Genomic DNA, 24,165 nt, shown 5'->3' on the forward strand with positions numbered 1-24,165 from the left:
ACTTTGCCCAAGAGGTGGCGTTCGACCCGTCAGAGTGCTTCAACAAGTAATGTTCTCATAGGTGAGCTTGTGCTGAGCCTTTCCCAAGTTGTTTTCCTGGCTTTGTTTCGATTTGTCTTGCTAATCCGAGCTCTGTTTGTTGCTTTGATAGATGGTCATTCTGTTATTGTGCAGGAGGGGGAGTCTGACAATAACATCCCCTTAGCCTTCACCCGTAAGTCTTTTGTCTTAGATAAACCTTTGTGTTGTGCTTCCTGTGTTGATTCTCTCAGTGATATAGTTCTTTAATATGTAGTCGCAGGCCGGCAGCTTGTGCCTCTAGTGTGACAGTTGCGTCTGCTTCTGTCCCGCCGACCGTCCCTCTTTTTTCTTCTAGGATGGCTGATGATGATTTGTTTTCATGCCACTTCCTGACTTCACTTTCTCGGAGGTGGTCGGCGACTTTAAGAAGGTCATCAAGTAAGTCTTTCTTCTTGATTCATTTTTCGATATCTTGCTTTGTTCTTGATGAGTCTGGGTTCTTTTGTTGCAGGCCTTCTGAAGATGCCACTTCTTCCCTTGCCCTTGATGCTGGGAAATCTTTACAAGAATCTTCTGCTGGTGAATTTTTGTTTTGTCTTCCCTTTGCTTTTTAGTCCTTTTTCAGTCTGTTTTTTCTAAAAAAAATTGTACTTCTTTTGAAGCTTCTTCTCCACATGTTGTTTCACCTGAACCACGTGTTGAGGAGCAGAATGTCGGGTCCCTAGTGTCCTCTCAGGAGGAGCACCGGGTTGTGGATAGTCCCTCGGGCATTTTTGCTGCTGCCCGTCTGCCGCCTGGGTCGTCTTTGTTGGACTCCCTCGAGGCTGCTGCTCGAGTTGATGAGATAGTGGGTGAGGGTTCTAACAACCACCCTCCCCCTGCTTCTGCTGCTGATGTTGGTCGGCCCTCAACATCTGGGCCGACTACTCTTCTGTTAACTCAGTCAGGAGAGGAGATGGCTCAGCTTGGCTGTGTTGAATGACTAGCTGAGTTGGTTTCTTCTTGGGAATCTTGCTCTGGTACTTATGGTGCCAAGCTCAAGGTAACAAAGTTTTTTTGCTTCTTTATCTTGATTTCTTTTTTATTGTTGCTTTTTCATCAGATTTCCTTCTACAGGCTTTATTTGATGATCAGGATCTCTTGTTTGGTCCTCAAGAGATGCAATCTGCTACTCTCATTGAGGCCAATCCAAAGAATGCTGAATCCGAGTTGGCCCGGGTTCGTGTTGAGCTGGCTCAGGAGAGGGAGCAGCGTGGAGTTATGGAGGCTGCCCTCAATGCAAAGGTTGCAGATGCTGAGTCGGTGCACCAATCTGCTTTGTAGGCTATAGCTGAGGCTCAGATCGAGAATTCTGACTTGAAATGTGATCGAGCTGGTGAGTTGCTTTAAATATAATTATTTTTCCTGGGTTCTTCCTTTTGTTTTTTATTCCTCTGACTTGGTTGTTCTTTTCTAGCTCTTGCGAGGGAAAAAGAAGCTTGGTTGAAGGAGCGGGAGGAGATGGTCAATACCCTCCACACCTCTGAAAATAATGCTGAATCTATAAGTGCTTTTGCTGACCAGAGGTTGAAAGAGGCCCCAGATTTGTTTGCTCAGGCCGCGTTGATTCGATCTAGAGCTGATCATGATCTTATTCAGGCGATGAAGTCAGTGCAAGACTTGCAGGGGAAGTTGACGGCTGCCCAAAATCAATTGCGGGCTCTTTATGCAGCTGTCACTCCTGTGATTGCTTCTGTTTGCCGGCGGGAGGACAAGGAGCTGGGCCTTGGAGGCATAATACCGATGCTTTCTTCCCGATTTTATGATTTTGTGAAGGGTGTCTTCCACCGGTGCATCAACAATGTAGTTTCATATGTCCGGGTTGTTGCCCCTGATGCACCACTTGAGCAGATCACTGAAGCTTCCGTAACGGCTAAGTTCTCAAGACGGTGGGAGGAGGCCAAAGTAGAGCTTAGTGGTCTATCAGACCAAATTCTTGATCAAATGAATGTACTTCCTCCATCTCCTCCATCTTCTTGAACAGATGTGTAAAGTCAACTTTCTTTTGATGTCCTTGTAATATACTTTGTCTCTGAATTTTTAAGATGTGAGCAGGCTTCGCCCTGCCTTCTTTTTTAATTTATATTTCCTTTATTGATATAGGCTTCGGTAGCCTCTTGTGCCTTGTCATAGTTTGTTCCTTTCTTGGAACAAAGTAGTTGATTGCACCCTTTTTGGGTAGACTGCCGGGTTGTAGAAATGGTTGCGCCGCTCTTGGGGCGAGGTAGTCGATCGTACCATTCTTGGGGTAGACGACTGAGTTGTAGAAATGATTGCGCCGCTCTTGGGGCGAAGTAGTCGATTGTACCGTTCTTGGGGTAGGAGACCGAGTTGTAGAAATGATTGCGCTGCTTCTTTGGGCGAAGTAGTCGATCGTACCGCTCTTGGGGTAGGCGACCAAGTTGTAGAAATGATTGCGCCGCTCTTGGGGCGAAGTAGTCGATTGTACCGCTCTTGGGGTAGTTGACCGAGTTGTAGAAATGATTGCGCCGCTCTTGGGGTGAAGTAGTCGATTGTACCGCTCTTGGGGTAGGCGACCGAGTTGTAGAAATAGTTGCGCCGCTCTTGGGGCGAGGTAGTCGATTGTACCATTCTTGGGGTAGGCGACCGAGTTGTAGAAATGATTGCGCCGCTCTTTGGGCGAAGTAGTCGATCGTACCGCTCTTGGGGTAGACTACCGAGTTGTAGAAATGATTGCGCCGCTCGTGGGGCGAAGTAGTTGATCGTACCGCTCTTGGGGTAGGCGATCGAGTTGTTTTTGGCCGTTGGCCGTTAGTCATACCATCTCCATATGGTTGAGTGACAAAATTGCCCGTATAGCACAACCGTTTCTGGGTTGGCTGTTAGCAGGGCTGCCCCTTTTATCCCCAACCTGATTACGGGTTGGTTTGTCGGTTCAACAGGGCTTATGATTGTTTTGAAATCTTCTTTGAGGAACTCTTCTTTATTTCTCTTGAATATTGAGTACAGTATGCTTTGCTAATTGTAGAATCTCTTGAGTTGGCTAATGTGCCATGTATTCTTTACTGGAATTTCATCTGGAGTCATCAACTCGTATGTTCCGGGTCCTGTTGCCGTCTTGACGATGAAGGGCCCTTCTCATGGACTGAGTAGTTTGTGTCGTCCATCTTTTTTCTGGATCAAGCGCAATACTGAGTCCCCTGGTTTTAGTGATCGGGGTTGAGTGCTTTTATCATAATGCCTTCGTAGTCCTTGTTGGTATCTTGCATTTTGAATTATTGCACTGTCTCTTATTTCTTCAATTGTGTCGATTTCTAGCCGCCTTGTTTCTTCTGCTTCTCCTTCTTCATATTGCTTGATTCTTGGAGATAGCCATATTAAGTCGGCTGGTAGTACTGCCTCTGATCCGTAAACCAGAAAGAAAGGTGAGTAGCCGGTGGCTCTACTGATCTGGGTTCTTAAACCCCATACTACTTTTGGTAGCTCGTCAATCCATTTTCCACCATAATTTTTCAAATCTTCGTATAATCTTGGTTTTAGGCCTTGTAATATGAGTCTGTTTGCTCTTTCGACTTGTCGATTGGCCTATGGGTGTGCTAACGATGCAAAATCGATTTCTATTCCACAATCTTTTGCCTAGTATTGGAATTCTCTTGCTATAAATGGTGAACCAAGATCTGTGATTATTCTGTTGGGCGTGCCAAACCTGTGCATGATGTCTTGTATGAATTCTACTACTTTTTCTACACTGTATTTGACCAAGGGTTTGTATTCAATCCACTTTGTAAATTTGTCGATTGCCACAAATATGTATTCAAAGCCTCCTTTTGCTTTCTTAAGTGGTCCGACTTGATCCAGCCCCCAACATGAGAAGGGCCAAGCCGGTGGTATGCATATCAGATTGTGAGCTGGTACATGTGATTGTCTTGCAAACATTTGGCAATTTTTGCATGTTCTGACGAGCTCTTCTGCATCTTTGAGTGCTGCTGGCCAATAGAACCTGGTTCTGAATGCTTTGCCGATCAGTGTTCTAGAGGCTGCATGATTTCCACAACATCCTGAGTGGATTTCATCTAATATTTCTTTTCCTTCTTCTATTGGCACACACTTGAGTAGTACTCCTGATGAAGCTGCTCTTTTGTATAATTTGTCTCCCACTAGGACGTAGTTTTTGCTTCTTCGCACAACCCGTGTTGCTTCTGTTTTGTCTTCAGGTAGCTTCTTTTTTTATATAATCAATATACACTTGTCTCTAGTCTGTTTGGATCATCATGACTTGTCTGGAGTGAATTGTTTCTTCTATTTGATCAATGTCCATTAGATCTGTTGTTTCTTTCTCTGTGTTCCTGGGTTGTTTGATGGATGGAGCTGTGAGTTCTTCTACAAATATGTCAGGTGGTACTTTTGCTCTATCTGATCTCAATTTGGCTAGTACATCTACTGCAACATTGGAATCTCTTAGTACATGATGGATTTCGAGTCCTTGAAAATTTTTCTCTAATTTTCTGACTTCTGCACAGTATGCATCCATATTGTCTTTTGTACAATCCCAATCTTTGTTGACTTGATTGATTACCACGGCTGAATCACCATAAACAAGTAGTCTTTTGATTCCAAGTGAGTTTGCAACTCTTAGACCATGTATTAATGCTTCATATTCTACCTCATTGTTAGTTGCTTGCCAAAGTATTTGTAGCACATATTTCAGCTGTCTTCCTTCTGGTGATATGAATAAAACCCCTGCTCTGGCCCCTCCTAATTTCAGAGAGCCGTCGAAGTACATTTTCCAATGATTAAGAATTGGTTCGAGTTCTTTCTGACTGATTTCTGTCCATTCAGCGATGAAGTCTGATAATGCTTGTGATTTGATTGCTATTCTTGGCTTGAAGTTTAGGTTGAGGGCACCGAGTTCTACTGCCCATTTGGATATCCGACCTGTTGCATCCTTGTTGCGTAGAATGTCTTGTAGTGGAAAATTGGTTATCACTGTAATCTTGTGCTCGTGGAAGCAATGTCTTAACTTTCTTGATGATATCAATATGGCATAGAGCAGTTTCTGTACGTGTGGGTATCTGACTTTTGATTCTATTAGTACCTCGTCCGTTTATGTAATAGACTGGCCTTTGCACTTTATATGCGTGTCCGGCTTCTTCTCTTTCAACCAGTATTGCTGTGCTGACAACATTTTTGTCGTTGTAATATATAGCATCATGTCTTCCTTGCCTTTTGGAGGTGTCATCACTGGTGATGAGGCTAGGTATTCTTTTAATTTTTGAAATGCTCCTTCTGCTTCCTCTATCCACTCAAAGTTTCCTGTCTTTTTTTGAAGAACGGTAATCCTTTTTCTCCTAGCCGGGAGATGAATCTGTTGAGTGCTGCCATACAACCTGTAAGCTTCTGTATGTCTTTGACCTTTTTTGGAGGTTTCATGTCCATGATGGCTTTGACTTGCTTTGTGCTAGCTTCAACTCCTCGGTTGCTGACTAAGAATCCGAGTAGTTGTCCTGATGGGACTCCAAAGACGCATTTTGTGGGATTCAACTTCCACTGCCATGCTTTTAGGTTCTTGAAAGTTTTCTTGAGGTCTTTTATTAATGAGCCGGGTTCTTTTGTCTTGATCACTACATCGTCAATGTATGCTTCTGCGTTTCTTCTGACTTGATCTCCCAAACAAGTTTGAATTGCTCTTTGATATGTTGCCCCTGCATTTTTTAGTCCAAACGGCATTGATTTGTAGCAATATGCCCCAAAGGGTGTAATGAAGGATGTCTTGCTTTGATCTTCTTCTCTCAGTGATATTTGATGATAACCCGAATAACAATCCAGAAAAGATAGTAGAGCTGATCTTGCTTTTGAGTCTATGATTTGATCAATCCTTGGCGGGCTGTATGGATCTTTTGAGCAGTGTTTGTTGAGGTCTGTGTAGTCAATGCACATGCGCCATTATTTTGAGTTCTTCTTCTCCACGAGGACTGGGTTGGCTCGCCAATCCGGGTTGAGTATTTCTCTGATAAATCCTGTTGCCATGAGCTTGGTAATTTCTTTTTTGATTGCTGCTTTTTTGCCTAGAGCGAATCTTCTTAGCTTTTGCTTGACGGGTTTGGACCCTTTGTTTACATCAATTATGTGCTCAGCCAACTCTCTTGGGACCCCTGGCATGTCGGCCGGCTTCCAGGCAAAGATATCTTTGTTGTCCTGAAGAAAGTTGGTGAGCGTGAGTTCCTATTTGGGATCAAGATTTGCGCTGATGATTGCCATCTTCTCTGGGTCACCAAGCAGCAAGTCGATTATCTTTGTAGCGGCTTCTTTTGGAGGAGCGAAATTGCTTGGTTTCTTAGCTAGTATCTGAATCTCGTCTGGGTTCATTTCGTTGGCTAGTGTTGCAATCTCCTTTCCTTCCTTTATGTCTTGCAATCTTTCTGATATTTGTACTGCCTGTACATCGCAATCATGTGCTTTCTTTAGATCTCCTTTTAATGACAACACACCCCTTGTTGTTGGCATCTTGAGTAGTAGGTATGGATAGTGTGGTACTGCCATGTATTTTGTCAAAGCTGGTCTCCCAAGTATTGCGTGATAGCATGATTCAAAATCTGCTACTTCAAATTTGATGAATTATGTCCGGTATTTCTCTGGTGTGCCAAAGGTGACTGGTAAGGTTATCTACCCGAGGGGCATAGCTGCTCTGCCGGGTACTATCCCATAGAATGGTGTGCTTGTTGGTGTCATTAAGCCTTCACAGTCTAGGTTCATCCTTCTGAGTGTGTCGGCAAAAATAATATTGAGTCCGGCTCCTCCGTCGATGAGTACCTTAGTTACTGCAACTCCTGTAATGGTTGGACCTAGTACCAGTGGGTAGCTTCTTGCGTTTGTTGCACTGGTCCATTGGTCTTCTCTTGTGAAGTGGATGGGGTACTCCGACCAGTCCAGATATCTTGGGGTGGCTGGTTCAGCTGCCATGATGGCTCTGTGAGCCAATTTCTCTTGTCTTTTGCTTCGTGTGTTCGGAACACCTGAAAATATCATTGCTAATTGGCATTGGGGTTCTTGATAATCCCCTTCAGCTTTCTTTTCCTCCTTCTTGGGTTCTTCTTGCTTTTGCTCTGAGTTGTTTTGATTTCTGTTTTCTCTCTTCATGAATTGTCGCTGAAAAGTGCTGCATTCAACCAATTTATGTCTGGCCCCTAGGTGTATATGACATGGCATGTTTTCTATGTTCTCCGGTGCTCTTCCTCGGTAGTTGTTGCCCTGATAGCTACTATTATTGTTGTAACCATTGTTGTGGCCGCCATTGTTGTTGTTGTTGTTGTTGTTGTTGTTACCATTGTAATTTCCACCGTTGTTATCATTGCTATTGCCATTGTATCTTCTTTTGTTGTCTGTTGTTGCCACTATGTTGTCTTTCCTCGGCCTTTTGTCTTGATGTCTGTAATTGGATATTCTATTTTGTGGGTTGTTCCTAGAGAATCTGTGCCGGGTTCTTTCTTATGACGAAATCAGCTTTTCAATAACCCTCTTGAAGTCTTCATTTGTTCTTGGGTTCTCGTTGAAATAGTCCTTGAATTGCCAATTTGCCAAGATTCCTTCCACAAAGGTTTCTATTACTTCTCTGTCAGTGATATCGTGGATTTGAGCTCTGAACTCCCCAAATCTTCTGTAGTACTCCCTTAGGCTTTCTCCTCTCCTTTGCTTTACTCCTTTCGGCTCAGCTGCGGTCATTGGGTGGGTAATAATGCCTGCAAAGTTGTTGCAGAAAGCTTCTTGCAAGTCTTCCCAGTACCTGATCGATCTTGGCCTTAACTTGTCAAACCATTGTAGCGGCATTGCCTCGAGAGCCATTGGGAAGAATAGAGCCTTGATGTCGTTATTTCATCCCACTAGTTCGATGGATTGAGAATAAACTCTTAGCCATTGTCTCGGTTCAACCTTGCCATCATACTTGGAATGATTTGCTGGCTTAAATTTATGTGGTAGCTTCAATGTTTGTAGCCTTCCCACGAAACAAGGGAATCTGTCGTATGGTTCTATTCTTTCGTAATCTGGTGATCTTGCCCTCCTGTAATATGGTCTATGGTCTATCTTTTTTCAACTCGGATTCTCCGTAATCATCCTCTTTGTCAAATCTTCTTGATGCTTCTGGGTATCATTGACTCAATTCTGGTTTGCCTTTGTTTTGTTGCTTCGAGTAATGCTCTTGCCTTCCATTAATGTCAGTATTCTCTTCTGGCCCTAGCCTCTGAAAAATTGACTTTTTGGGTGGTTGTTCTCCTTGTGGCTCCTGTGGAATCTCTTCGCCGGGTTGTTTTTCTGGTCCTTCGACTTCTTTCTTCTAGTCTTCCTTTGCCTTGTTTTTATTCATGAGGATATGCAACTCTTTTGTCAATTCTTCAATTCTTTCTCTTTTTGTATTGTTTGCAGCTTCTTTTTCCACCTTCTTCCTGTTGTATTAAGTCAATTCTGCCTTGTATTTATTCCAGATTTTTTCCCTTTATTTAACCTGGTTCCTTCTTCCAGCCTTCAATTTATTCTTCCTTAATCTTGCTAGTCTCTGCTCATCATTTTCGTTGCTGTCGCTTTTCTCATCTGGCGAGATGTTGTCCTCTGATTCGTCTGAAGATTTTATGTCTAGAATTTGTGGTGGTTCCGATGGTTGCTCTAATTGTTCTGCCATGTATATAATGTACCTCTTCCAAGCTCTCCTTATATGATACTTTGTCCATCGTTCAGTTGAGCTGTCTATTGCCTCTGAGCTGGATCCGAGTTCTTTGCCTTCTTGATATGGTAATTCTTCAATGTACTTGCTGGATTGAGCTTTGTTTGATACAAAGGAACCCGGCCCACACAGTCTTGTGGGGTCACCGTCATGATCATCCCTTCTTGTGCTCCCCTTAGGAGTATTTTTCTTGTTGAATCCATCTTGTCTTGGGTAAAGTGCTGGTAGATTAATGCCGTGTTGCGCAGTCCGTACGTTCCTGAGTTCTTCTTCAAGGTGTATGGATTGTATTTCTTCACGATCATTGTTGTGTTTTTTAGTCCGACGAGGTGTGTTCCCTGTATTTTCAAATTTGTACTCGAGTTGGAGTCGTGTGTCATCTCCTTCTTGGAATCGGTTTCGTATCCATCTTCTTCTTCACTCCGAGTTGGTTCAGAAATTGCAAGCTTTGTTAACTTTTCGGCAAGTTCGGATTCAATCTTGTCTTCGAATTCTTTTTCTCCTCGGAGACGGGTACGTAGCCTGCCGTCGCCGTCAACCTCGCAGATCCAGGATCCGAAGATGAAAGTTGTTCCCGCCGAAAAATCATTTTGAGGTCGCGGTCCGCCGAGCTCTCGAGAAAAAATTCATCGAAAGCCCCTATCTGGCGCGCCAGCTGTCGATGTTTTACCACCGATAGCCTGCCACGGGGGTACCCGGGACTGTTGTTCGAGCTTCGGCGAATAGTGGAACTCGATGGTTACGCAAAGAGACTCACGATTTATATTGGTTCAGGCCCTCGACTTGGTCGGGTAATAACCTTACGTCCAGTCGGCGTTAGCCTATTTGCGTCGTGTTGCTTTGAGTATTCGGTGTGCGTTGTTTACAGGTGATACCCTCAGCAGCCCTTTATAGTCTAGGTACTGCAAAGGGTTGTTTGTGTACTACTCGGATACAAGGTTAGAGTTCTAAGCTACGCTTTGAGTGTCTTTCCTTGTACAATCTGAGTTGTAGATTTGCTTCTGCACGTTGCTTTTGCTCCGTGTCATCTTGATGATTGGGCCGTGAGCCTTATTATTAAGGCCCACTTTCCTATAGTATAGTCTATGGGGGGCCCATAGGATTCCCCATCGATAGCCCCTCCCTGATTTCTCTTTCTCAGATGTTGCTGGTAGCTTCAACAAAACTATCAAGTAAATTTCTTTCTGTTTGCTTTCTTTTGCTTTGACGAATTGCTCTGCCTTTGATTGATCTGAGTTCAATTGACAGGTCTGCTGATAATTCTTCGTCTTCTCTAGCTCTTGATGCTGGGAGACCTGTTGGGCAGACGTCTACTGCTGGTATCCTTTTTGTTCTATTCTCTTGCTTCTCATGATTCCTGTATTCTGGTGAATTTATACTTTTGCCTTTTGTAGCTTCTCCTGTGCGTGGTGCTCTCCTTGAGTCACGTGTTGAGGAGCAATCTATTGATGACTTGGTGATCTCTCAAGAGGTGCACCGGGTTGAGGAGAATGCCGTGGATGAGCTTGCTGGTGCTCATTTGCCGAATGGTTTGTCTATGCTTGATGCACTGGAGGCTGCCGCTCGTGCTGATGTAGTAGTAGGGAAGGGTTCTAACAATGATTCTCCTCCTGTTGCTGCTGATGCTGGTGCTGCTTTAGCCTCCTCATCTAAGCCGGGTTCTCTTCTTTTGACCCGTGCTGATGATGATCTGGCTAAGCTTAGCCGGGTTGAGCGGGTTGCCGAGTTGTTCTCCTCTTGGGAGACTTTTTCTAGTGGATTTGGCGCCAAACTCAAGGTACTATTTTTGCTTGCCTTTTCTTTCTTCTGTTTGAGCTTTTCTTCTTTGTCTTTTGACCGATTTTTCTCTCTTTGGCAGTCATTTGTTCAGGATCAGGATCTTCTTTTTGGCCTTCAAGAGGAGCAGTCTGCGACTCTTATTGAGGCTGATTTGAAGAGGAGTGAATCTGTGCTGACTCAAGTTTGTGCTGAGTTGGCTCGAGAAAAGGAGCAGCGTGGCATCGTGGAGGCTACTCTGAATGCCAAGGTTGCAGATGCTGAGAGGGTTCGTGATTCGGCTTTGAAAGCTGTGGAGGAGGCTCAGACTAAGAGCTCCGAGTTGAAGCGGAATCAAATTGGTTAGTCTTTTGTTTTACTGCTTGATATATTTGATTTACCGAGTTCTTTTCTCTCTTTTCCTCTGATTTTTTCTTCCTTTTCAGCTCTTGCCAAGGAGAAAGAACTCTGGTTGAAGGAACGGGAGGAGATGAATAATACACTCCGTACTTCACATAATCAGGCTGAGTCTATAAGTCTTTGTACTGATTTCAAGTTGAAAGAGGCCCAAGATTTACTTGCTCAGGCTAAATTAATCAGATCTGGAGCTGACCGTGACCTTATTCAGGCTCTAAAATCGGTTCAAGATCTTAAGACCAAACTGGAGGCCTCCCAAAATCAGTTTAAAGCTCTTTATAATGCCATCTTTCCTGTTCTCACATCAATTGGCCAGCGGGGAGATAATCAATTGGGTCTTGGCGATTTGATCCCTTTGATTCCTTCTTGTCCCGGATGCTCCTTTAGAAAGGCTGGCCGAGACCACTGTTACTGCCGAGTTCATAAGGCAGGTAGAGGTTGCCAAGGTAGAGCTTTGGGATTTGACATATCAGGTGCTGGAACAAATGAATGTACTCCCTCCTTCTCCTCCTCGTGTTGTTTAAACAGGCTTGTAATTGACTTTTGAAGATGGTGACTTATCACTGTATATTCTTTTCTTGTTTTTCTATTTCTGAATTCTGAGCAGGCTTCGTCCTGTCTTTTCTCTGTTATTCTGCCTTTGATCAGTCCCCTCTTTTGGGTGTGTGATAGATAGATTGTTGATCAGGCCTCTCCTTGGGTGTAAGACGAGTTCTTTTGAGTAGTTGTCGATCAGGTCCTCCTTTGAGCCTATGAGGAGTTCTTTAAAGTAGATTGCCCCTCCTTGGGCGTATGACGAGTTCTTCAATAGATTATCGACCAGGCCTCTCCTTGGGCGTATGATGACGAGTTCTTCAAATAGATTGCCCCTCCTTGGGCGTATGATGAGTTCTTCAATAGATTGCCCCTTCTTGGGCTTTAGATAGATATTTGATTGTGCCGCTCTTGGGGCAGATGATTGCTTCATCAATATCTTCTTTATCAAGAATATTGTGCCAATCTTAGGGCAGTTAGCCAAAATATTGTGCCACTCATAGGGCAGATAACCAGAATATTGTGCCGCTCTTGGGCAAATAACCAGAATATTGCGCCACTTCATGGTGCAAATTTATCGGAATATTGTGCCGCTCTTGGGGCAAATAACCAGGATATTGTGCCACTCTTGGGGCAGATAACCAGAATGTTGTGCCACTTCTTTGGACAGATAATCATAATATTGTGCCACTCTTGGGGCAAATAACCAGGATATTGTGCCACTCTTGGGGCAGATAACCAGAATATTGCGCCACTTCTTGGTGCAAATTTATCGAAATATTGTGCCGCTCTTGGGGCAAATAACCAGGATATTGTGCCACTCTTGGGGCAAATAACTAGAATGTTGTGCCACTTCTTTGGACAGATAATCATAATATTATGCCACTCTTGGGGCAAATAACCAGGATATTTTGCCACTCTTGGGGCAGATAACCAGAATATTGTGCCACTCTTTGGGCTGATAATCATAATATTGTGCCACTCTTGGGGCAGATAATCATAATATTGTGCCACTCTTGGGGCAGATAATCGGAATATTGCGCCACTCTTGGGGCGATGAGTCGATTTTCAATAATTTTGATCGTACCACTCTTTGGGGTAAGCGATCGGGTTGTAGTATTGATCGCGCCACTCTTGGGGCAAGCGACCGTGTTGTGATACTGATCGTGCCACTCTTGGGGCAGGCGACCATGTTGTCTTTATAGACCCTAACCGTTTCCAGGTTAGTTTGTTGTTTGGGTCACTGTGGACTCGCGATGGGTTGCCCCCTTTAATCCTCCATCTGGTCTCTCCATAGGCACTTGATGGATTCGTCCTTTTTGGACCCCAACCATTTCCGGGCTAGTTTGCCGATCGGACCGACTAGCGGCTCGCGACAGGGTTGTCAGTCGTACCATCTCCATATGGTCGAGTGACTAATTTTTTGCTTACTTGAATCTCCATATTCAAGCAGCTCTTGACCGTTTCCGGGCCAAGTCCAACCGTTTCTGGGTTGGTCGTCAGTCACACCATCTCTATATGGTTGAGTGACGAATTTGCCCTTTTAAACCCAACCGTTTCCGGGTTGGTTGTCGATCGTATACGCGACATGGCTTCCCTTTGAAGACCCCAACTATTTCCGGGTTGGTTTGTCGATCGGACCAGCTAGTGGCTCGCGACAGGGCTGATGTATAATTTTTAAACTCTCTTTCGGTGAAAAGGAAAAATTCTTCTTTATTTCATCGAATATTGGGTACAATGTACTTCCAGTTGTAGAATCTTTTGAGTTGGCTGATGTGCCATGCATTCTTGATTGGTATCTCATCTGGAGTCATCAGCTCGTATGTTCCGGGTCCTGTTGCAGTTTTGACGATAAAGGGCCCTTCCCAAGGGCCGAGTAGTTTGTGTCTTCCATCTTTCTTTTGAATTAGGCACAAGACTGAATCTCCTGGTTTTAGAGAACGTGGCTGAGTGCTTTTGTCATAATGCCTTCGTAATCCTTGTTGGTATCTTGCATTTTGAATTATTGCGTTGTCTCTGACTTCTTCTATTGTGTCGATTTCAAGACGCCTTGTTTCTTTAGCTTCGCCTTCTTCATATTGTTCTATTCTTGGAGATAGCCAAATCAAGTCGGCTGGTAGGACTGCCTCTGAGCCATAGACTAGGCAGAAGGGTGAATACCCTGTGGCTCTACTGATTTGGGTTCTTAGCCCCCATACCACTTTTGGTAGCTCTTCCATCCATTTTCCTCCATAATCTTTCAAGTCTTCGTATAATCTTAGCTTTAATCCTTGTAAAATGAGGCTGTTTGCCCTTTCAACTTGTCCATTGGCTTGTGGATGTGCTACTGATGCAAAGTCTATTTCGATTCCACAATCTTTTGCCCAATATTGAAATTCTCTTGCTGTGAAAGGTGAACCAAGATCTATGATTATTCTGTTGGGCATGCCAAACCTATGCATGATGTCTTGTATGAACTCCACTGTTTTTTCTGCACTGTATTTGACCAAGGGTTTATATTCAATCCACTTTGTGAATTTGTCGATTGCCACGAATATATATTCGAAGCCTCCTTTTGCTTTTTTGAGTGGTCCGACTTGATCCAGCCCCCAGCATGAAAAAGGCCAAGCCGGTAGTATGCATATCAAATTGTGGGCTGGTACGTGGAATTATCTGGCAAACATTTGGCAATTTTTACATGTTCTGACTAATTCTTCTACATCGTTGAGTGCTGTTGGCCAATAGAACCTAGTTCTGAAGCCTTTACCGACTAGGGTTCTAGAGGCTGCATGATTCCCACAGCATCCAGAGTGGATTTCATCTAGTATTTCTTTCCCTTCATTTGTTGGCACGCATTTGAGTAGAACTCCTGATGATGCTACCCTTTTGTATAGCTTGTCTCCTACTAAGACATAATTTTTGCTTCTTCGTATAACCCGGGTTGCTTCTGTCTTGTCTTTGGGTAGTTTCTTTTCTTTGATAAAATCAATGTATGTTTGTCTCCAGTCTGTTTGAATTATCATAACCTGCCTTGAATGGTTTGGTGCTTCTGCTTGATCTATGTCCATTGGATCAGTTGTATCTTCTTTCTTTCCTGTGTGCTCGGGTTGTTTGATGGATGGAGCTGTGAGTTCTTCTACAAATATTCCTGGTGGAACTTTTGCTCTGTCTGATCCTAGTTTTGCTAATACGTCTGCTGTGATGTTTGAGTCTCTTAACACATGATGAATTTCTAGTCCTTGAAAAATTTTCTCCTATTTTCTGACTTCTGCATAGTATGCATCCATGTTGTCTTTTGTGCAGTCCCAATCCTTGTTTACTTGATTGATCACTATGGCTGAATCTCCATAGACAAGTAATCTTTTGATTCCAAGTGTGCTTGCAACTCTTAAGCCATGTATTAGTGCTTCATATTCCGCCTCATTGTTTGTTGCTTGCCAGAGTATTTGTAATACATATTTTAGCTGTCTCCCTTCTGGTGATATAAGTAATAGTCCTGCTCCAGCTCCTCCTAGTTTTAGAGAGCCATCAAAGTACATTTTCCAATGATCAAGAATTGGCTCGGGTTCTTTTTGACTGATCTCTATCCATTCAGCAATGAAGTCGGATAATGCTTGTGATTTGATTGCTATTCTTGGCTTGAAGTCTAAATTGAGAGCACCGAATTCTACTGCCCACTTAGATATCCGACCTATTGCACCTTTGTTGCGTAAAATGTCTTGGAGTGGAAAGTTGGTCACTACTGTTATTTTGTGCTCATGGAAATAATGCCCCAATTTCCTTGAGGATATCAACACGGCGTAGAGCAGCTTCTGTACGTGTGGGTACCTTACTTTTGATTCTGTCAATACTTCGCTTATGTAGTAGACCGGCCTCTGTACTTTATATGCATGTCCGGGTTCTTCTCTTTCCACCACAATAGCTGTACTGACAACATTTTTTGTTGCTGTGATATATAGCATCATATCTTCTTTGCCTTTTGGCGGTGTCATCTCTGGTGATGAGGCCAGATATTCTTTTAATTTCTAAAATGCTTCTTCTGCTTCTTCTGTCCACAAGAAATTTCTTGTCTTCTTCAATAATTTGAAGAAAGGTAGTCCCTTTTCTCCTAACCGGGAGATGAACCTATTTAGGGCTGCCATGCATCCTGTGAGCTTCTGTATGTCTTTGACCTTTTTTGGTGGTTTCATATCCATGATGGCCTTGACTTGTTTTGTACTTGCTTCAATTCCTCGGTTGCTGACTAAAAATCTAAGTAATTGTCCCGAAGGGACTCCAAAAACACATTTGGTAGGATTCAGCTTCCACTGCCATGCTTTTAGATTGTTGAAGGTTTCTTGGAGGTCTTCTATTAGTGAGCTGGGTTCCTTTGTTTTGATCACTATGTCATCAATGTAGGCTTCTGCATTTTTTCTGATTTGATCTCCCAAGCATGTTTGTATTGCTCTTTGATAAGTTGCACCTGCGTTCTTCAGCCCAAATGGCATTGATTTGTAGCAATATGCTCCAAAAGGGTGTAATGAACGAAGTCTTGCTTTGATCTTCCTCTCTTAATGATATTTGATGATATCCTGAGTAACAATCCAGGAAGGATAATAGTGCTAACCCAGCCATTGAATCAATAATTTGGTCAATTCTTGGTGGGATGTATGGGTCTTTCGAGCAGTGTTTGTTGAGATCCGTGTAGTCGATGCACATGGGCCATTCTTTTGAGTTCTTCTTCTTCACGAGAACCGGGTTGGCCAGCCAATCTGGGTTGAGTATTTCTCTGATAAATCCTGCTGCCATGAGCTTGGTAATTTCTTTTTTGATTAATGCTTTTCTGTCTAGAGCGAACCTTCATAGCTTTTGCTTGACGGGTTCAGACCCTTTGTTTACATCAATTATGTGCTCAGCCAACTTTCTGGGGACCCCTGGCATGTCAGCCGGCTTCCAAGCGAAGATATCTTTATTGTCCCGAAGAAAGTTGGTGAGCGCGAGTTCCTATTTGGGATCAAGATTTGCACTGATGATTGTCGTCTTCTCCGGGTCACCAGTCAACAAGTCGATGGTTTTTGTTGCGGCTTCTTTTGGTGGAGCGAAATTACTTGGCTTCTTTGCTGGGATTTGGATCTCATCCGGGTTCATTTCCGTTGCCAAAGTTGCGATTTCTTTTCCTGTCTTTAAATCTTGTAGTCTTTCTAATATCTGCACTGCTTGTACATCACAGTCATATGCTTTCTTCAAGTCTCCTCTCAATGATAGTACACCTCTTGTCGTTGGCATCTTGAGTAAAAGGTATGGGTAGTGTGGTATTGCCATATATTTGGTTAGAGCTGGCCTTCCAAGTATTGCATGATAGCATGACTCGAAGTCGGCTACTTCAAATTTGATGAGTTCCGTGCGATATCTTTCTGTTGTTCCAAAGGTGACCGGGAGGATTATTTGTCCAAGAGGTATTGCTGCTTTGTCGGGTACTATACCATAAAAAGGTGTACTGGTTGGTGTTATCAATCCTTCGCAGTCTAGACTCATCTTTCTGAGCGTATCAGTGAAGATAATGTTGAGTCCGGCCCCTCCATCGATGAGGACTTTTGTCACCGCAACTCCTGCAATGGTTGGGCCCAATACCAATGGGTAACATCCTGCATTTGCTGCACTGGTCCATTGATCTTCTCTTATGAATTGAATAGGATATTCTGACCAGTCTAGGTATCTTGGGGTGGCGGGTTCTGCTGCCATGATTGCTCTGTGTGTGAGTTTTTCTTGTTGTTTGCTTCTTGCGTTGGGCGCTGTAACACCCTAAAATTTGGATAAATTCAAATTAATCAAAATTGCTTTACTTTTATTTAGGAGAGCATTTAAAACCTAGGCTAAATAATAAATTTATAAAAATAAAATCAACTTTAAAATTAGTAAACATGCTTGAGCATACATGCTGCTGCATATTTTTGTTTGTGATTGTTTGGCTTTGTTCAAATTCAAAAAAGAGATTCAAATTCATTTGAAAACCTATTCAAAATGTTTGTAAACAAAATGGAAAAAGGAAAAATCCCCTCTCTCTCCCTGTGTCTGGCTTTCAGCCCGGCCTCTTTCCTCCTCTCTCTGGTTTCTTTTCCTCAGCCCGGCCTGCTCTCTCCCCCGGGCAGCCCAGCAGCCTAGCAGCTCGCCCGCACGGCCTCCTTCCCTCTTGGGCCGAGGCAGTCGGCCCATCATGTAGCAGGCAGCCCGCAGCGCGCCGGCAGCCCGCTCCCTCTCTCTGTGCGCTGACAGGACGGCCCCACCTGGCAGCACCGTCTTCCACCTCTCGCCAGAGTCCCGGCCGAACATGGACGCCGAGTCCGGCCGCTCTACGCCCGCCTTGGCGTGCCCCGAACGCCACCATCCCCATAAAACCCGAGCCCACACCCGTCTGCGTCCAAACAATCCAAAAACCGAGCGTTTTCGCCTTCATCTCGAGCTCCTCGCTCACCGAAACCCTAGAGGCCGCCGTCGTGCCAAATTCGCCGCCTCCGGACCTTAACCGCCCCGGTAAGCTAGCTGTAAGTCATCACCGTGACCCCTCGCGTCGTCCCGTCCGTTTTCCCGTGACGATTTGACCTTCTTCCGTGCCCTCACAGTACGCTGGAGAGCCGCCGCCGCCCCGATGAGCCGCACGCCCTCCTCGGTCCTTCGCCGGCATCTTCTTTGAGCTTGGTGAGCTGCCCTCTTCCCCCTCTTTCTAATGGTACCAGCCGCGTGCCGTTTGGTGCCCTAAATCGCCCGGTCTACGAAGTCCGGCGAGCTCCCGGCCGCCGGCCATGGCCGCCGCCGTCTCCTTCCTCGGTTCCGCCCGGTTGCGCCGCCCGCCCCCTCGGGATCTAATCCGAGCCGTTCATCCCAGATCAAACGGGTCATAACGGCCGATACCCTTTTGTCTGTTATTTTTACAAAATAGACCCTGCAGTTTTTATATATAAAACCTGCAGTCCATTACATATTCCCCAGAGTACGTTTTCCCAGTTTGAAAACGTATTTTCTATTTTTCAGATTTAAATTAAAGTTTCAATTATTTACAGTTTTGCCACTGCCTTTAAATGCTTATAACTTCTTCGTTTTAACTCCAAATTGATCCGTTCAAGTTGCGTTAGATTCGTCTTTTCAAGATCTATCTGTTCGTATAATTTGTCACCATGTTTTTTAACTTAAAATTTGAGTTTATATTTAATCTATTTCTTTAATAGGAAAACTTGCTTTAATCATAACTTTCTCGTTCTAGCTCCGTTTTTCGTGATCTTCGCGACTGTGTGATCATAGCAACGAGTAGAATAGATTTATAAACTTTTCAAAATTGTTTGTCTCTATTGGTGTACTGTTCTAATTAAATCTATTTGTTTGCTTCGTGTATGATTACTCGGATGATTGTATGTTGCTGCTTGGTGTTGTTGATCGAGTATAGATGGTGAGGTTTTCGTTGGTGATCAAGAATTCATCTACGACCAGCAAGACCAGCAGGATCTTCAGGAGCCCTTTGATCAAGGCAAGTATAGTTTGGGACCTTCCTTGTTGTCCTATTCATGAGATACACTAAAATTCATTTGCATGTGTCTATTTGCTACCCTGTGTAGGAAATCCTAGAATTTGATCTTGAATACCTTGAAACCTGGGATTATGCATTTGGGTAGAGTTATGCTAGTGCTAAATAATCACCATGATCTTGATACTTGACTCAATTGAGCTTTAAATAATTTAAGATGACTTGTTAGCAATAATAGGAGGGTTTTATTCCCTCTCCCCAAGAACTTGTTTGTAAGTGACCATCCGGGACTTATAGTACAGCTGTGAGGGCCATATGGCTCTGGCTCTAGTTGCCTGGGAGACCTTTTCTAGCAGGCTTAGAGGATACTGCGAGTTGGGTATAGGACAGCCTCTGTCCTGTTGTGCCTTGCTATGGAAGCGGCCTTTTTATTGGAAGGGGGGTTCCTATATCCGATGACCCTGCGGCCCTTCCCGGTTAGACGAACTCCTGAGTAGCTTTATATGGTTTCCGGTGTTTGGACCTTGCAAACCCATACATTTGGAAATCATGACTCACAGTGAAAGTGTACAACCTCTGCAGAGTGTAAAATTGGTATACTAGCCGTGCTCACGGTCACGAGCGGCCAAGGGATTCTTACACCATAAATGAGCTCTTGCTTAATTGTGCTTTACTAAGTCTTCTTTAGCTAATTATTGTCTTAGTATATCGATCATGTGTTATGGGAACTATGGAACTACCTTGATGATAATAAAGCTAAAACTTGATCATACACTAAAAGCTACTTGCAGATCAACCAGTGTCAGCTTTTTGAGCCTCATGAACCCCTAGCTATTCTTGTTAAGTACGACATGTACTTATACCTTGCTTTTTACATTCTTTTGGAAAATCCCGGATGGGTGAACAGAACAAGATTGGTGTGAAGACTGCCGTCAGGAGTACTAGGTTTGGTGTCAACCAGTCGACGTCCCTGTGCATGGGCTTCCGCAAGAGAGTTATCATAGTATCTACTACTTATATGTTAAAGACTATGTTTGATTATTGGTTCGTTATGTAATAAACAATGTGGTGATACTATTTATAATTTGTCATCTTATGTGTGCGACCATTCCAGGGGTGCACATAAGGCTTTTTATGCATCCACTTTTGTTCTTAAAAATGGGTGTGACAGGCGCTCCTCAAAAGATAACTGCCAATTGTCATTGGGGTTCTTGGTAATCGCCTTTCGCCTTCTTTTCTTCCTTCTTTGGTTCGTCCTGTTTTCTCTCCATGTTATTTTGGTGCCCGTTTTCTCTTTTTGTAAATTGCTGCTGGAAAGTGAAGCAGTCGACCAGCTTATGCCTGGATCCTGGGTGGATGTGGCATGGCAGATTTTCTAGATTTTTGGGCCTTCTTCCTTGATAGTTGCTGCTGCGGTAATTGTTGTTACCATTGCTATTGTTGTAGTTGCTGTTATAGTTGTTGCTACTGTTGTTGTACCTTCTCTTGTTATCTGTAGTAGCCACCATGTTATCTTGTCTTGGCTTTTATCTTGTTGCCTTGGATCCGGTCTCCCTCTATTTTTTGGGTTGTCTCTGGCGAACCTATGCCGGGTTCTTTCTTCTGATGAAATTAGTTTTTCCACTGTTCTTTTGAAGTCTTCATTTGTTCTTGGGTTCTCGCTGAAGTAATCTTTTGAATTGCCAATTTGCGAAAATTCCTTCTGCGAAAGCTTCGATTACTTCCCTATCGGTAATGTCATGGACTTGTGCTCTAAATTCTCCAAATCTTCTATAATAATCTCTTAGGCTTTCTCATCTCATTTGCTTTACTCCTTTCAACTCGGCTACCGTCATTGGATGAGTGATTATTCCTGCAAAGTTGTTGTAGAATGCTGCTTGCAAGTCTTCCCAATATCTGATTGACCTTGGTTTTAATTTGTTAAACCATTGAAGTGGCATTGCTTCGAGTGTCATTGGAAAGAATAGAGCTTTGATGTCATCATCACCTCCTGCTAATTTAGTAGATTGAGAATATACCCTGAGCCATTGCCTTGGTTCAACTTTACCATCGTATTTGGAGTGGTTTGCTGGCTTGAATTTGTGAGGTAATTTCATTGTTTGAAGTCGCCCTGCGAAGCAAGGAAATCTGTCATAGGGTTCTACATTTTCATAGTCGGGTGATCTTGCTCGTCTGTAATATGATCTTTTCTCCCTCAACTCGGATTCTCCTTGGTCATCTTCTTTGTCAAACCTTCTTGATGTCTCTTGGAATCGTTGGCTTAACTCTTGCCTGCCTTTTTCTTGTTGTTTTGAGTAATGTTCCTGCCTTCTATTGGCATCACCGCTCTCTGTTGGGCCTAGTCTTTGAAAAATTGATTTTTTTGTGGTTGTTCTTGCTGTTCTTTGCGGGAGGTCTTCGTCGGGTTGTTTTCGGGCTCTTCGGCTTTTTTCTTTTGATCATCTTTCTCCTTGTTTTTGTTTGTGAGGTTATGTAATTCCTTCGTCAATTCTTCAATTCTTTCTCTCTTCGTATTCTTTGCAGCCTCTCTTTCTGCCTTCTTTCTGTTATATTCAGTAAGCTCCGCCTTGTATTTATTCCAAGTTTGCTTCCGTTGCTTGGCTCGGTTTCTACGTCCAGCCCTCAACTTGTTTTTATTTATCCTTGCTTGCCTTTTTTCTTCATTTTCATTGCTGTGACTTTCTTCGTCTGGGGATATATTGCCTTTTGATTCATCAGATGATTTTATGTCAGGGATTTGAGGTGCATTAGCGGCTGTTCTGATGGCTCTGCCATGTAGATGGTGTATTTCTTTCGAGCTCTTCTTGTGCAGTGCCTTGGCTTTTTCTTAGTTGAGTCGTCTGTGGCTTCTGAGCTTGATCCGAGTTCTTTTCCTTCTTGATATGGTAATTCTTTGGAATAATTGCCGACTGTGTTTTTTCTGAGGTAAAAGAACCCGGCCAATGTACTATGCAGTCTTGTGGTGTTACTATCATGATCAGTCCTTCTTGTGCTCCTTCTAGGAGTATTCTTCTTGCCGAGCTCATCATGTTTTGAGTAGAGTTCTGATAAATAGATGCTGAGTTGTGTAGTCCGAAGATCTCTGAGTTCTTGCGCGGGATGTGTGAGTGAAAAGAACACGGCTTGTATCCCTTCATGATTGCAGTTGTATCTTGGAGTCCAATGAGGTGTGGCTCATGAGTTTTGAAGATTGTGTCTGAGTTGGAGTCATGTTCCATCTCCTTCTCTGTATCGGTTTCGTATCCATCTTCTTCTTCATTCCGAGTTGGTTCAGAAGTCGAAAGCTTTATTATCTTCTCAGCGAGTTCGGATTCAACTTCGTTGTCAAATTCTTTTTCTTCTCGGAGATGGGTATGTAGCTTGCCGTCACCGTCAGCCTCACAGATCTAGGATCCGAAGACGAAAGTTGTTCCCGCTGAAAAAGTCATCTTGAGGCCGAGGTCCGCCGAGCTCTCAAGAGAAAATTCGTCGAAAGCCCCTACCTGGCGCGCTAGCTATCGATGTTTTACCACCGATAACCTGCCACGGGGGTTCCCAGGATAGTTGTTCGAGCTTCAGCGAATAGTGGAACTCGGCTGTTACGCAAAGAGACTCACGATTTATACTGGTTTGGGCCCTCGACTTAGTCGAGTAATAACCTTACGTCCAGTCGGCGTTAGCCTATTTGCGTCGTGTTGCTTTGAGTATTCAGTATGCGTTGTTTACAGGGGATACCCTCAGCAGCCCTTTATAGTCCAGGCACTGCCGAGAGCTTGTTTGAATCCTACTCGGATACAAGGTTAGAGTCCTAAGCTATGCTTCGGGTATCTTTCCTTGTATAGTCCGAGTTGTAGAATTGATTCTACGCGTTGCTTTGCTCCGTGTTATCTTGATGATTGGGCCGTGAGCCTCATTACTAAGGCCCACTTCCCTGTAGTATAGTCTATGGGGGGCCCATAGGGTTCCCCATCGACACAATCAACACTCTGCTTATCTTCCATGCTACGATGTTGGTCTTGATCACCATTGCGTCTGTGTGTGGGTAGCTCTCTAGCTGGAGATCTTTTTCTGTGAAGGTGATTGGCACTCTAGACCAGTCTGTGTATTTTGCTAGGCCTTGAACTGCTACATTGTTCACCAGGCGGAGGTGATCTATTTTCTGTTTCTTCGTCTGAAACTCCATTGATGAACCTCCAGCAATTGGTAGTATCATGCCTATTGTTGGCAGTGCTCCGTGAGGGTTGACTTGGTTTTCTAGGTTTGGCTCATTTTTTGGTGGTGGTAGTTGATTGTGGGGTGGTGGCGGAGGCAATTGCTGCATGTGTTGCTGCTGCGGCAGAGGCTCGAATCTGCTTGTGTTTTGTGGTGGTGGGTTTGTTTTGAGGTAGGTTATGTGGGGTGGTTTTGGATTTATGTAAGTCAAGCTTGCCTCCGACCTGTAGTTGCCTGCCAGAGGTTGCTGCGAAGGCATTGGCCGCCATGCTGGCAAGAAGCTTGGGTAATAGGCGGAGGCTAGGGTTGAGGGATGTATTTGGTTTGAGTTTAGCGCTGGGTAAACTGGGTAGTACTGCTGGTGACCAGTTGTGAAGGTGTTGTTGACCTCTCTGGCGCTCTGCTGTGTCGGAGGTTGGGTAGTCTGCTTATTTTTCATCCTTTCTTGTGTCTCTTTTGTCTCCGGGCAATCTTTGGTGCTGTGTCCGGTGCTTTCGCCGTGAAAGACGCAATATGGCTTGCGTTGTTTCTGCTTGAGATTTTTGTTCCAGTTTTTGCCTTGATAGCCTTGACGACCTTGATTCTTTGTTTGGGCCTCCGGCGCTGCTAGCACTGCCAGCTGCCCTTGCTCTGGGTAAAACTGGCCCTCAACATTGAATACTTGTTGCCCTTGGCTTGGCCTCTGATTTGATGCGTTTTGGTTTGCATAGCTCTTCTAGGAGTTTTTGTTGCCGTTCTGCTACTTGTTTTGTCCCTGCTCCTCCAACCTTTTCCGGAGGTCGTTGTCTGATCTGCAGTACTTCTCAAACTCTGTATACAGCTACTGTACTGTGGTTGGTTTCTTTCTTGCTATGTGTGCTGCGAACGGTCCAATTCGGAGGCCTTTGATTGCTGCTTCAATGGCGATCTCGTCTGGGACGTCTGGTGCCTTCGCCTTTAGCTGCACGAATTTCTAGAAGTAGTCGTGGAGCGCTTCTCCCTGAACTTGCTTGCACTGGAACAAATCTGTAGATGTTAGAGATTGTGCGGCGAATCCTTTGAAGTTTGCCAATATCTTGTC

The 24,165-nt window shown here is 44.0% G+C and overlaps 1 protein-coding gene across 1 annotated transcript; it reads left to right on the top strand.

Moving 5' to 3' along the window:
• The first annotated feature begins 400 nt into the window (after window positions 1–400).
• Window positions 401–11,468, top strand: LOC136506851 (uncharacterized). The gene is made up of 11 exons (XM_066501759.1): window positions 401–459; window positions 533–600; window positions 684–916; window positions 1,138–1,239; window positions 1,345–1,396; window positions 1,478–1,926; window positions 9,851–9,906; window positions 9,983–10,053; window positions 10,129–10,511; window positions 10,593–10,851; window positions 10,936–11,468. Exons 1-11 carry the CDS (start codon window positions 401–403, stop codon window positions 11,451–11,453), a joined length of 2,250 nt encoding a protein of 749 aa, XP_066357856.1. The 3' UTR covers window positions 11,454–11,468.
• Window positions 11,469–24,165: the final 12,697 nt, after the last annotated feature.

The sequence above is a fragment of the Miscanthus floridulus genome, chromosome 15 (genome assembly GCF_019320115.1).
Source record: "Miscanthus floridulus cultivar M001 chromosome 15, ASM1932011v1, whole genome shotgun sequence".
Classification (NCBI taxonomy): Eukaryota; Viridiplantae; Streptophyta; class Magnoliopsida; order Poales; family Poaceae; genus Miscanthus; species Miscanthus floridulus.

Bases quoted from the DNA above. Each gene is read 5' to 3' on its own strand.
- LOC136506851 (XM_066501759.1), top strand. From the start codon at position 401: ATGCCACTTCCTGACTTCACTTTCTCGGAGGTGGTCGGCGACTTTAAG. The intron at 1,397-1,477 runs GTGAGTTGCTTT...GTTCTTTTCTAG, and splicing joins CTTGAAATGTGATCGAGCTG to CTCTTGCGAGGGAAAAAGAA. The intron at 10,512-10,592 runs GTACTATTTTTG...TCTCTTTGGCAG, and splicing joins GATTTGGCGCCAAACTCAAG to TCATTTGTTCAGGATCAGGA.